General features: G+C 34.5%; 1 protein-coding gene across 2 annotated transcripts in view; it reads right to left on the reverse strand.

Annotated features, from left to right (window-relative positions):
* Window positions 1–13,857, reverse strand: part of SCAF11 (SR-related CTD associated factor 11) — a 78,061-nt gene that overhangs the window by 31,547 nt on the left and 32,657 nt on the right. For both annotated transcript variants that reach the window (XM_023231223.3, XM_023231224.3), the window contains exons 3-4: window positions 11,759–11,916; window positions 1,265–1,342 (exon numbers count right to left, since the gene is read on the reverse strand). In XM_023231223.3, the coding sequence (XP_023086991.2) occupies window positions 1,265–1,342; window positions 11,759–11,916 (236 nt within the window). The remainder of the gene's footprint in view (window positions 1–1,264; window positions 1,343–11,758; window positions 11,917–13,857) is intronic.

A 13,857-nucleotide genomic window follows, 5' to 3' on the forward strand; every position in this document is an offset into this window, starting at 1 on the left:
TGTGCCAAGAAATACCTTTTAAGTTGAACAAAATTAAATTAGCACTGTACCAAACTTTTAAGTAAAATACAAACTCTATCAAATAAACAAAATTTTATTCTAAGCAAGAAAACATAATTTCACAGAAAAATATATTTGGAATCTAGTTCACACTAATGAATCTTTTGCAACGTAATTACACATACAAACACACACACAGGGTTTGGAAAAATGGAGAATATGTCTTCAGGAAAAGCCACACTTATTATATCACACTTCTATAATGTTTTATCTTTTTTCCGAGATATAAACTAATTTGCATTGATAGCAAAGTTATACAATTACAACAAGCAAACCATTTTATCTGAATTGCAGTCCTGTTTGTACCTTGCTTCAAGATTCAGCTGGTAAAACTATATCAAAACAAATTATAAGAACTACACTAAGACAAATAATAGTTGTACGTTGCTTCCATTCCCTTTTCTACTTACATAGACAGCAACCAAGTGGACATAGACTAACAGTGATACCTAAAAACGGTTTGTTTCTCCTATTAATGGCATCACTTATGTTTATATTGAGTACTCTCACTTTTAGCTATTTTTCATTCATGACTCGGTAGTGATACATCAAGAAATCTTTCTCATATACTTAACTCTTCTCCTTTTTTCTTCTCTTACTTACCTAAACATGTTTTTTTGTTTTTTTCAGGTAAGCAAAAAATTAACATAAATACAAATCATCATAATCATGGCTCACAATAGTAACATTAAGGAGGCAAGCAGAATTTAATTTTATTGGCTAATTTCAAAATTACGTTTTTCAGGAAAACACAGTTTTCAGGTACTTTGGACTTAAGGTTTTGTGGGAGTTGGTCTTATTTCAAACATTTTTTCGATGTAAAACACGTATTCAAAGTGCTATCCAATTAAATTGTTTGAAATATGGGAAGAAGTCCTCACATTCAAGATACTCTAAAATGTTAAGTATTTTATAATTAAGCCTTAGTATGAAATGTCCTTTAGATTATCAGAGATCTAATACATTTTGTGGTATATTACAAGGTGATTATTATGGAATATGCCCTCTTTAGGGGGCAAATGAGTAAAAGGTTCAGAATTTAAGTATCCTAGTTGAAAGGTATAAATTTATCATGCTAAGGAGGATTAAAATAACATATTAAACCTTAAGTTGAACAATTTTCAAATATACACAAACTGGAAATCAAATCAAACAGCTTCAATTAATTTTTACATAACTCATGTAGCAGAATAAAAAGACTTACCTTAACATAACCTTCCAATGCACTGAATTTAAACACTGCCTGAAAAGGTTTACGGTCAATAGGACATGAAGCCAGTGTCTGAAAAGTGATTAACAAATTATATCTTTACAAATGTTTCTTTAGATCAAAATTATAAATATAATTATAAATTTTCCATAATAAAAATTGTTTTCATCTCTATCTTCCAAAGAAAAAAACATTTTATATCTTAAATTTGTTTCATTCAAACATTTACTGAATACCTCCTGTATGCTAGATAATTGGAATACAATGATGAACGAGACAGAATCTGTTATTAAAATCCCATTAAGATATGCTGCCCAGTTGAGAACTACTAATAAAGTGAAAGATGAGTTGGGCTGACAGCAGCAGTTCTGTGATGTAAAGCTGGCTGTTATGATAAACTTGGGCCACTCCAACCGGCTCGGAAAGGTCCCTCACAAATTTTAATATTCTATGACTTAATATTTTACCCCCCAAATTAGTTACATTAAATAGGCAGTTGTGCCAGCAATAAAAATATTTAAAAGATATGAAGAAAATGAAGTACTCCTCCACCCCTCCCTCAGTCACATAACCTTTTGTGGATATCCATTGCATATGCATATATGTTTATTTTTAATACATAAAGATTGATTCACATTAGTAATTCAGAGCTGCCTTAACAGCATAATATGAATGAGTTTTTTAGTTTACATTTCCTTTTATAGGATTAAGGTTGAGCATATTTTCCTATTTTTAAGGACTATTCAAAGTTCCTTTTCTTTAAGCTGTCTATTCAAGTTCTTTGCTTAGGTTTTTATTAAGTTGCTACTCTTTTTCAAATTGAGTTGTAGGTGCTCTTTATTAAGGAAATTGCTCCTTAAATCATTCTATGATTGTAAGTCAACATTATTATCTTGCTTTATTTCCTGTCCTTTTAAAATTCCTGTGTATCAACTATAAGAGTTTCTTCGATAAAACTATTAAATATTTGTATAAGAATGGGTTTACATTATTTAAAGTATTTAAAATGAAGTGTATTTTCTATTAGGGTAGGAGGGAAAACTGCAAAGAGAGTACCAAAGGTGGTATTATTAATACTTATGGTTACAAAAATAAAACAGAATTTTAGCAATAGTGTCAAAGACCAAAGATAGTAATGGAATCTAGATATATTATTCCTATATAAAAAGTCATCTTTGCCTTTCTGGGTTTTATCACGTATCAAGACACGCTTACACAAGTGAAAGTAGAGCAGATTGTGTATGGTCCTCGATCATTTAATACATTTTCACAAAGCTCACAAGTCACTTTGGGAGCAGCCAAAATATGGGCTGAGTTACTATTTTCTTTCTCTTTTAAGTGGGCTTCAATGGGAAAACAGCTTTACCACATCCGAATTAGGAAATGTGACCTTACTACATTAAATTGGTTCAGACTGGAAGAAGCCAGTTCAGCCTACTTTTAAGTACTATGGATTTAGGAGGCTATTAGTTTCCCTATAGAAAACTTGACCTTAAGAAGCTTTGCTTCAGCAACAAAGAAGTTCATATATTTTTAAATAATGCATTGTCTAATTCAAAGAACTTAACATCATAACTATTGTTGTTTATCTCGGTGGCATACTGTATGAAATTTCTTAGAGATTGTATTAATGCTACATTTACGGTTTTCAAAAATATTTAAAAGTTAAAATCTGGCTGAGTATGGTGGTGCATGCCTGTAATCCCAACACTTTGAGAGGCCAGGGCAGGAGTGTCCCTTGAGCAGAGGAGTTCGAGGCTGCAGTGAGCCACCATCACACCACTGTACTGCAGCCTAGGCAACAGAGTGAGATCCCATCTCTGAAACACAGATAAATAAAATAAAAAGTGAAATATTTCTAGTGCTTCCTATTTTTACAAAAGCCTCAAAATATATTTTTATTCTTATTTTAAAGGTAAATTTAGAGAAACATTAATGAAAAGGCTATACAGTAATAAATGAAAAATTTTTTTTTTAAAAACTAAGGTGTATAGGCTGTGAATTTACTGTACTACTTTCGTATCTTGCCTTTTGCGTAAACTTGAGCAAGTTACAGTTTCTCTGTGCCTCAGTAATCTTATTTGTGAAAATGAGAAAAAAAAACTTACCTCTAAGGTTTTTATGGGAATAAATAATTCCTAGAAGTGTGGCATATACTAAATATTATGTAAGGTCCTGTAATCAACTAGTTTTAGTAACAAAAAAACTTGGTTAATTAACTAAAGACAACCACAATATGATACATATACACGTGAGAGACATGAGTTCTTAAGAATTTTTATTGGAATTTGCAAAGTTTATGACGTAGATGGAAATCCAAGTACTTTATTATTTTAGCTATTTTGATTTGTGACACTAAGATCCAAAGAAAGTCACGTGTTCAAGAAATTTATATCAGATGCATCAAATCTTTCAAAGACTCTCAAATCATACAATCTCATTTTTTTCTTCATTACATTTCCTCTATTGACATTAGCTAAATTACATTCTTTCCTTTACTATTTTTTCTTTCATTTCTTTTTGAGACAGCGTCTCGCTGTGTCACCGAGGCTGGAGTGCAGTGGCACTATCATGGGTCACTGTAGCCTTTGCCTCCCAGACTGAGATTAGATGATCCTCCCATGTCAGCCTCCTGAGTAGCTGGGACTACAAATGCATGCCACCATACCCAGCTAATTTTTGTATTTTTCGTAGAGATGGGGTTTTACCACGTTGCCCAGGGCAGTCTTGGACTCCTGGGCTCAAGCGATCAACCTGCCTTGGAGGGGTCAATGGCATGAGTCACTGTGCCCAGCCTTCCTTTACAATTTTGAATTATGACAGTTTTAATCCAAGCTGTTACTTTTTTAAAGATAGGGTTTCACTCTGTTGCCCACGTTGGAGAGCAGTCACCTGATCACAGCTTACTGCAGGCTTGAACTCCTGGGGCTCAAGCAATTCTTCCGCTTTCGCCTCCCACACCGTGTCTAGCCTTTTTTTTTTTTTTTTTTTTTTTAACTTTTTTCATAGAGACAGGGTCTCACTACGTTGCTCAGGCTCGACTTGAACTCCTGTGCTCAAACGATCCTCCCACCTCAGCCTCCCAAAGTGTTGAGCTTACAGGTAGAGCCACCACGCCTGTTCTGAGCCATTCCATATCTGTTTCAAAAAACAGAGTTCGAGGCTGGGCGCAGTGGCTCAAGCCTGTAATCCCAGCACTTTGGGAGGCCGAGACGGGCGGATCACAAGGTCAGGAGATCGAGACCATCCTGGCTAACACGGTGAAACCCCGTCTCTACTAAAAATACAAAAACTAGCTGGGTGAGGTGGCGGGCTACCTGTAGTCTCAGCTACTCGGGAGGCTGAGGCAGGAGAATGGCGTAAACCCGGGAGGCGGAGCTTGCAGTGAGCTGAGATCAGGCCACTGCACTCCAGTCCGGGCGACAGAGCAAGACTCCGCTTCAAAAAAAAAAAAAAAAAAACAGAGTTCGGAGTAAGATTTCCCCCGCTTTTTTTTCCCTTAAGCATAATTGCCTTGGATTTGTCTAAAGTTTCATTTTAAGAAAAGGTTCCACTGGTATTACAAAAACAAAAGGAAAAACAACAACAAAAGAAGTAGTAACAGGAAAACTACTGCCATGTATCATCAGTCTGTATATAATTTTCTAAAGATAATTTAGTTAACACCAAAAAATAAGTTAATTTTCTTTGACACAGGCTCAGCCATCAGAATTTTTTTTTAGACAGGGTCTCAGCTTCTCACCCAGGCTGTAGTGCAGCAGCATCATGGCTCACTGCAACCTTAACCTCCTAGGTTCAAGCAATGCCCTCACCTCAGTTTCCCATGTAGTTGGGACTACAGGCACACACTACCATGTCCAGCTAATTTTTTGTATTTTTGTAGAGATCGGGTTTTGTCATGTTGCCCAGGCTGTTCTCGAACTCCTGAGCTCAAAGCAATTGGCCCACCTCGGCCTCCCGAAGTGTTGGGATTACAAACATGAGCCACCACACCCGGCCCTGACTGGCCTAATTTTAAGGAACTCCCAAGGATGCCTCACTCTTATATCCAGCAGATATCCATCCAGAAAGGTCTGGAAGATGTTTTGAGTTTTCAGAGTAAAATTTATGATTAAATTTCCAAGTTGTGAGGTTTTAAAAATTCACATTTTAAACTAATGCAGAGAAATTTTAACTAATACTCTATTTTTTAAAAGTTATTTTAATTTTGAAGAAAAGTATCTCAAATTTTGTTTCCTTAAATAAAAATATCCTTCAATTATTTACCATTTTGATTCCTTATATACAACAACATATCCTTCAATGATTCACTTGTTTGAATTACTGACTTTCATTTCAATAATCGTGAAAGCACCTAATTCAGTTTCATAACCAAGTAGTCTAATAACATCATTCATTGGCTTTATGATACAGCTACAAAATTAATGGAATTTGCTCACTGCTTTACAGTGTAATGTGTATTAAACAGAGCATACGTTTTACTGTGAATGCTCTGTACTAAGGTTGTATAAGTTAAGGAGGCAATTTTGATAGAAAAAAAAATCTTCCTAATGATTTCAGTAAAACACACCCTACTATTCTGAAGCATTGTAAATTCTCAGCTCAGACAAACCCACATTTAAATGTAAGAACAAGAAACCTTCCTTATTTGGGAATTCAGGATCCTCGATTTCTAAATTTCTCGCTTCCTGCTGCTGCTCTATCCTCAATCACATAGGCTGCTTATAGATAGCTCCTCTTAGAGAGAGAAAAACAAGTGTTAAGATAAGTGCTTAAAGATTACATCTGAATATCTATGCTTATAGGTAGGTTTGCCTGTTTGTGGGAATCTCAAACATCTATCTCTCTACTAACAAAATAGAGCATATTATATAAAATTCTAGTTCAAAATCAAATAAAGATGACTTAAGAATGCATACCATTAGTGGCTAACGCTTATTTTAAAGCTATTTCCCAGGACCTATCTTTTTTCATTTATGGTTCCAAGATACCTCACCTGGACTTTCAAATTAATTGTTCACCTGCAGTCAGCCTACATGTTTCCTATCACATTTAACCAGTTATTTCAAGACAGTCTTTGTCAATCCATATTAGTGAAACTGTGGTTCTTTATACCAGTATTCAGAAGTGTATCCCTAAAGGACAATGGTTGTCAGTGATAAAATTAACCCCCAGTAAGAATGCATTTCATCAAACTACTTAAAATCCTTTCATGTTCTCCAAGATAACAGTTGGGGAGAATTACATTTAATCTTAATTTCTTCTGACAATTACTAGCTAACACTTTATCTAGTGTAAAAACAAAAAACTCAGTAAACTACCCATATAAATCATTTTACATATTCTGACATTTAAAACTAGGCACAAAGAAATGCATGTTAATTTACCTTACTGGTAGACATAGTACTTGACATTCTTTTAGATATATGCTTTAGGTAATGGGTGTTCGCAAAGCAAAAATCCTCTTTGCTCTACTAAAAAATATCCCAAAGGATTAATTCACAGGGAGAAAATACTGGTGGATCTGAAAAAATTAGCCACAAGTTCAAGTTCTTGTGGAGCTAGCAATCACTCCACCTCACACTAAGGATGAAGATGGAGAGAGCCCTGATCATCTAATGCACAGGTGTAATAAATTTAAAAAACGTATTTCATAATACTTTATAAATTATAAAGGACTAATGTTAGTGGTACTACACAGGTACATTTACATTACTGTTCACAGAGAGCTACGTAACAGAAGGGTCTGGGTTAGTTCTGGCTAATTTTATTTAAATTAAAATTTGAGGAAAAACTGATTGAAAATTCTAGACAATAAAGCTTTACTGAATTATATTACTTAAAAGTAGTCTAACGACCAGAATGGACAAATGTCCACTTACTGCATAAAGAAACCTGCATATAAAACACATTTGCAGTCCAGATGTAAGTTCTGGACTTAATGATAATCGTAAGTTCAGATATAAGAACTCACATCTTGATTTTTTGGTATTATTAATTCAAAAATATAATCTTCATCTATGTTGAACATTGTTGTCTGACTTCTTCAAGAACTGAATGTCACCTTAATAAGACACTTCAATTCTAGTTTATGAGAGAAACCATGCCTTTGCCAACTGCCCAATTTTGATTTCATTAACCTTACTCATACTGAAGCTGTCGGCATTTGATACAAAATAGATGAACTGAAGTAAATAAATTGAGGGAGAATACTTTGCTTATAATGGGAAACTAATCACATTTTTAAAAATAATACTTAAAAGATAAGGGAAATATTTTATATTATGTAAAAGGGAAAAGAATGCCAGCAGACATCAAGAACATCCTCACCACATATACTGCAGGTTCCCTTAAATAGTGTAAGAACTCTTAAATGCTTTAAACATGTGTCTTCAAACCATGACCTTTGAAGGGCCAAATTTTTAATCACTTCTTGGCAACCGTGGGGAATAATGAATCCCACTTTCTCTCTTTTTTTTTTTGAGACAGGATCTTATTTTGTCACCTAGGCTGAAGTGCAGCGGCATAATCACAGCTCACTGTAGTCTCGACCTCCCAGGCTCAAGTGACCCTCCAATCTTCCCACCTCAGCTTCCCAAGTAGCTGGGACTATAGGCATACTCCACCATGCCTGGCTAATTTTATTTATTTATTTTTTCCGGTAGAGATGAGCTCTTGCCATGTTGCCCAGGCTGGTCTTGAACTCCTGGGCTCAAGTGATCCGTCCTCCTTGGCCTCCCAAAGTGCTGGTATTAGAGGCGTGAGCCATCATGCCTGGCCAATAAATCCCATTTACTCAACCTGTGTGTGTCTGTGTGTGCTGGAGATTATCTTGTCTGTAGGAAATCATAATCAATTGTCGCTACTACAATGTGTGTCAAGACTTCTCTGTCCTTTACCTTCCTAAAGTATGCAAACTCAGATACATTTATTAAAAGCTATCAATAAGCACAGATTGTTTTTGCCCACCATATGGGTAAAATAAATAACTTCCTAACTGAACAGCAGATATGCTTTAGCATACTGGCTCTATATACATTTCATCAGTTCAAGTATCTTTTGTTTAATTTCAGACTGTTGGCTCTAACAGTGATCGTTTAAATTAACAAAAATTTCAGCCTTCCTTAATGTCAATTATTGTGTCATTGTTCAATATTCTATTTCTATATAATCATCATTATTTTATAAATCAACAGGCTTACCATGTATGAATTCCTTGAAACTAAAGATAATCATAGTGGACATGATTAATTTCAATTTGCTCTAGTGTCCCTAAGGGCAGGCAATTAGGCTATGGGCCATGAAGGCTACCACAGGTTCACTCTGAAACCTTTTGCCCTAAGTAAAGAAGACTGTGACATACCTAAAGACTTTTACTCAATCACTTTAAAGTTCTTACATAGGTTTTGTTTAAATAACCACAGAACCCAAATTTTAGAGCTTGAAAAGACTAAAACTAACTTTGATCTACGTGTCCAAAATAAATATACTAGACCACAACACACTTTAATTTTTCAAAACACCAGCTTCTTACAGACCAGTGTTTGTAAGAATGTGTTCGATGCCTAAAATATTAAGGTGAAAGTAAATACATGAGTCCTTTTTTGGTGCTTAATATCCAGTCTGAATCATATTTCAGTGAACCTTGGGTACAAATCTCAGAAAGCACAGAAATTTTGAAAGATACAGAAATCTAGAAAGAGGATCCTAAATGCAAATTGTACATTCTCTTATTATGCACATTTCCAACCACTGTAAGTCTCACTTTGATTTCTACTCTACTACTATAAGTGAACATTCATTCCAGCACTTTGGAAAGCTGAGGTGAGTGGGCCACTTGAGGTCAGGAGTTTGAGGCCAGCTTGGCCAACTCGGCAAAACTCCGTCTCTACTGAAAATACAAAAAATGAGCCTGATATGGTGGCACGCACCTGTAATCCCAGCTACTCAGGAGCTGTGGCACAAGAATCGCTTGGCCTGGGAGGCAGAGGTTGCAGTGAGCTGAGATGGTGCCACCGCACTCCAGCCTGGGTGACAGAGTGAGACTCTGTCTCAAAAAAAAAAAAAAAAAAAAAGTGAACATTCACAAAATTGTAAACCACAGACCAATTTTTAAAAAATATTTTAACTTCAGGCTATCCCTTGAGGCACTTAAAAATCGTAAGTTTAGAATCCTTGTCTTGTATAGCAAACAAATATTAACATAGTGAATTAAATGAAATGAAATGTTAGAATGTGTATGAAAGCCTAGGCATAAGGCATGGCCTGTTAGAAGACTGAAGACACTTATTCCTGATCCTGAAATCCGAAGTAAACTGTAAACTTTGCTTTTAAGATGGAAGGAGATTGAGGGAAATGAGAGGATGGAGCTTAATTTATAATGATGAAAAAAAGGAATATACTCCTGAATCTGAAATCTGATTCTATTTGTGAAAGCACTTACATACTTCAAACCATACCTATTTTTATCACAGCAAAAGATTCAAACTAAAACTTAAGTCTACGTGATTTTTTTTAGCCAGCATTCACTTATAATTTATAATAAGAAATTTATTAATAGATTGTTCTCTTGTTATTGCTCAACTGAAAGGTTTATTTAACTGATGACTGCTATCCCCATCAGGGACAATGAAATAATTCAGAATGTTCTGTTTATTCTCCCCTTTAAAGGTTAGTTACCTTTGTATAAACACTATCACAACTCCTCCCTGCCTACCCGGCATCACAGTATGATAGCAGTATAAAGATAAGCACTTTCTTTTGAAAAGTAATTTGAAAAATATTACATGTGGGAAAGGTGTTGGCTGCCTACCATGTATGTTATCCAGTATTGTCAATTTAAAAATATTCAACAAGAGTTAAAAATATAGACAAGTTTGCCATTATCTAGTAGAGCTGAGGATGTGCATCATCTATAACCCGTAATTCCACCTCTAGATACATACCCTAGAGAAACCTGGAACATGCACATCAGGGTAAAGGTTGTGTGAAAGATGCACTTGAAGTTGCAAGAAAGGATGGAGAACAATTATCTACTTATTACATATACATTATAATTTTCTTAGAGAAAAACATATACTCAGATTAAGTTGCTGAAGTTCACAATTATGTGGTCACCAAATACAATCTTATAAAAAGCACTGTATTGAAACCTTCCACCTATCCAGCAATATTATTTCTTTACCCAAAGCAAAAATCTCTAAAAAAATTTAACCACAAAGCAACCATGTGCACTAAATTCAACACAGATAAAAATCTTTATTTGGGTGGCAGAAAAAAAAAAAAAATGCATTATTTCATTAAACAGTGATCCTACAAACAGAGGGAGATTTACCAACTATATGAATTCAGCAAAACTCAAAATACTTTTCCCCAAAATACATTTTCACCTTTCCTTAGTGTCACTTCTTGCTAAAGATCAATTTAGGTTTTACTAAATTAAAATAGTTTCTATGTATACTATTATTAATTCAATTTGTATAATAAATCTTATCTTTCCTCTTCTGAGAACTCAGCCAGAGTCACTATACAGTTATATTCTCCTTTGTACACTATTAATGAAAATTTAAGCAAAATATAGCACTTTGAAAACCCCAATTATGTAATATGCAATTAATTCCAACGTATTTAAGAACATTAACAATTTGAATGCAGCTAATGTTAAAATATTTTAAAGATATTATCTTCTTTACTAATTTTTACAGACAAATATTAACTCAGAAAATATAGCATGATTAATATGAACAATAAGTTTTTACTTAACATTTCATAACAATAAGGCTTATATTAAATTAATATTTATTTCAAAGTATTTGGCCCAAATTGAGTCAACATTATACAGTAAAAGTCACGAATGTCTTGTTTCTTATTCGCTGTCTATGACAGTAATATCTCTATCTGAAATTAGTCCATACTAAATTATAAACAGGAATTAGAAAATCAGTTCTAAATTCACTTCTGCCTCTTAAACTACGAGATCTTGACCAAGTCATAGAACATAAAATCCAAGTTTCCTCATCTGTAAAATGGAAGGACACTATCGTATCTGCTCTGGTTATTCCACAAGGCTGATATAAAGAAGAAATCAAATAACCTATGTGAAAAGTCCCTGAAAAATACAAAACAAAAAGCAGACAGAAGGTGTTATTAGTGGTAAACAGATATTATCCTATTAAGTACAGAGTAAAGTACACTGAAAAATTAATTACTGCATTTCTACCAGAAAAAAAACGGTTTGATCTGTTCTTCCTGTAAGGTTATTAACTTTTTAAAAAAGAGTATGCATTTAAAATGTTATTTGCAAAATAAAAAGCTGGTAAAAGAAAATTAGAAGAAAATGACTGACAGAATTTGCATAATAAAAGGAAATTTGTCCAAAGTAGGAAGAAAATACATTACTGTGAAATAATTTATGAAAGGCAGTATCAACTTTTTAGGTGAAATGAAATCATGCTAGGAAATTAAAATACATTAATGTGTCAGACTTACCTCTGCCCATTTAAGAATACAAGTCATACAGAAGACATGATTACAGCTTTCTGGAAAACCAACTTCCTTTTCTAACAGACAATTAAGACATATTGGGCATCTGTCAGCCTCACTGTACAACAGACCAGTGGGAACAGTATTATCTCCGTTTTCTTCACCTGTTAAAGTAAAACAGCCATATGTGCTTTCAAGTTCTCCCGACTAAAAATCTTGTGTTTCTAGTACAGTGGATTAGATACTCTAAAGGGCCCTCCTACTATAAAGCAAATAGATCGTAAATAAATTATAACAAACATACTGCTTGAGTCCAACATGCCCAACGCTTTTTTATACTTCTTTTAACAGGGGAGTGAAACAAACTTTTCATTAATCAAATTTAAAGTGAGTAATATTCACACAGTTCAAAAATTTAAGAGCAAATTTCTCAAATTTATCCCCATCTAGTTCCAACCAATCCAATAAGTAACAACTGTTAAATTTCTTTTGTGTTCTTCCTAAGAATTTTTAATGCACAGAAAAACAAATGCTAATGCAAACTCTTCCACATTCCTTCCTTTACACAAATGCAAGAATACTATACACACCAGTCTGCTTTCTCCTTTATTCAAATCTACTGATGGACATTCACTTGTTTTCAACTTTTGGCCATGACAAACAATGTTGCAATAAAAATTTAGTTATTTCACATTTTTAAAAGCGTATCTGTAGCGTTTAAGTTCCTAAAAACGGAACTGCTAGAGTAATGTGCGTATACATTTGTATTATGAATAGGTATTGCCAAATTATTCTCCTTATGATTTGTACTACTTTAAACTCCCACCAGTAATGTAACCAACTCATACAAAAGTATGCATCACTGGCTCATAAGAAACTAAAAGATACTCTGAAATTCAAGATAAAAATAAAACAAAAATAAAGGAATGGTCAGCTGAAACGTGAACAGTAAATATCAAGCAAAGTTGGAATTGTCCTGAGCACAATTGTCCAAACTAGTGTTTAGATCTGGAGACTAAGCCTTAGAACTACTCCAGGAAGGAAAACTAATCCTGATAGACTTCAATGTCAAGCCAAGACTCTTAAATGGGGCTAAAGAGGTCCCACTATGGGCCTGGGAAGAAACAGATACAAATCCTCTACAGGAAAGAATACCTAAATTAGGCCCTTATAGATTCAATTTATCAAATGTGAGCTCCTAATCAAACATTACCAAACCTAAGAAAATAAGCTATCTTAAGTGAGAAGCAGCAGGAAACACATTTAGAAATTCGCTAACTTCAAATATCAGAAGTTTCAAATACCACATAAAATGGACAATCAGCAGATTAGATTCAAGAAAAATACTTGTGAATTAGAAGACAAATCTGAGGAAACTAGACTCTAGCAGACAGAAAAGGAAATATAAGACATAGCCTGTGAAACAGAAGAAATGAGGTTACAGAAAGGTCTACCATACTAATTGAAATCCAAAAGAGAATAAAGGAAAGGCAATAAAAAGGTAATGGTTGGGAAATGATTAAAAACATGAACCAACAGACAAAGGAAACACAATGTATACTGTTAAAAGACATAAAAACAATTCATGCCTAGAAACAATGGATTAAAACTGTAAAATATCAAAGACGAAACCAAGACCTTAAAAGCAGAAAATGGGAAAAGATCACCTACAAAAAAGAATGATAATTAGACTGCAAAGAAATTTCCAGACAGCAAGGAAAAAAATGATTAAATAATATCTTCAAAGTGCTAAGAGAAAAAAAACTATCATTCCAGAATTATATACCCAGTAAAACTATCTTTGAATGTTTTTTTTTTTTTTTTTTTTTTTTTTTTTGAGACGGAGTCTCGCTCTGTCGCCCAGGCTGGAATGCAGTGGCCGGATCTCAGCTCACAGCAAGCTCCGCCTCCCGGGTTTACACCATTCTCCTGCCTCAGCCTCCCAAGTAGCTGGGACTACAGGCGCCCGCCACCTCGCCCGGCTAGTTTTTTGTATTTTTTAGTAGAGACGGGGTTTCACCGTGTTAGCCAGGATGGTCTCGATCTCCTGACCTCGTGATCCGCCCGTCTCGGCCTTCCAAAGTGCTGGGATTACAGGCTTGAGC

This window comes from Piliocolobus tephrosceles, chromosome 10 (assembly GCF_002776525.5).
Source record: "Piliocolobus tephrosceles isolate RC106 chromosome 10, ASM277652v3, whole genome shotgun sequence".
Classification (NCBI taxonomy): Eukaryota; Metazoa; Chordata; class Mammalia; order Primates; family Cercopithecidae; genus Piliocolobus; species Piliocolobus tephrosceles.